Source organism: Bison bison, unplaced genomic scaffold (assembly GCF_000754665.1).
Source record: "Bison bison bison isolate TAMUID 2011002044 unplaced genomic scaffold, Bison_UMD1.0 scf7180017864266, whole genome shotgun sequence".
Classification (NCBI taxonomy): domain Eukaryota; kingdom Metazoa; phylum Chordata; class Mammalia; order Artiodactyla; family Bovidae; genus Bison; species Bison bison.
In genome coordinates, this window is record NW_011494838.1 from 2,019,684 (window position 1) to 2,020,057 (window position 374).

At 65.5% G+C, this 374-nt stretch overlaps 1 protein-coding gene across 1 annotated transcript in view; it reads left to right on the top strand.

The window, feature by feature from the left end:
* Positions 1–216, top strand: part of TRAPPC12 (trafficking protein particle complex 12) — a 41,302-nt gene extending 41,086 nt beyond the window's left edge. The window contains exon 18 of the mRNA XM_010848443.1: positions 3–216. Coding sequence (XP_010846745.1) covers positions 3–216 — 214 coding nt within the window. The remainder of the gene's footprint in view (positions 1–2) is intronic.
* Positions 217–374: the final 158 nt, after the last annotated feature.

Consider the following 374-nt stretch of genomic DNA (forward strand, 5'->3'; position numbering starts at 1 on the left):
AGGAAGCCGGAGTCTAGAACCTTGCGGGGGGAAGGGGACCGCATCCTGCACGCTGGCCCTCCAGCAGGTAGACACCCGGCGCCCCTCTTCCGAGGTTGTGTGTCCTCGGCCCCCTCGGCAGACACGAAAGCCCCCAGCTTTGGGAGACCAGAGCTGGGCAGGGAGTGGTGTGAGGAACGAGCCCCCAAACCCGGCTACACCAAGTCCCCTCCGTAAGGACCAGAGAATGAGGCCAGAGGGCGAGGCTCCAGGGTCACCTAGATGCCCTCCTGCCAGCCTGTTTGGCCTGAGCTCCTGGGAGAAGCAACATCAGGGTGTCCGGGGGAGGAGGCAGACCCCCTGTGCTCAGCCTCCTGAGATGTGCCCCCCACCCA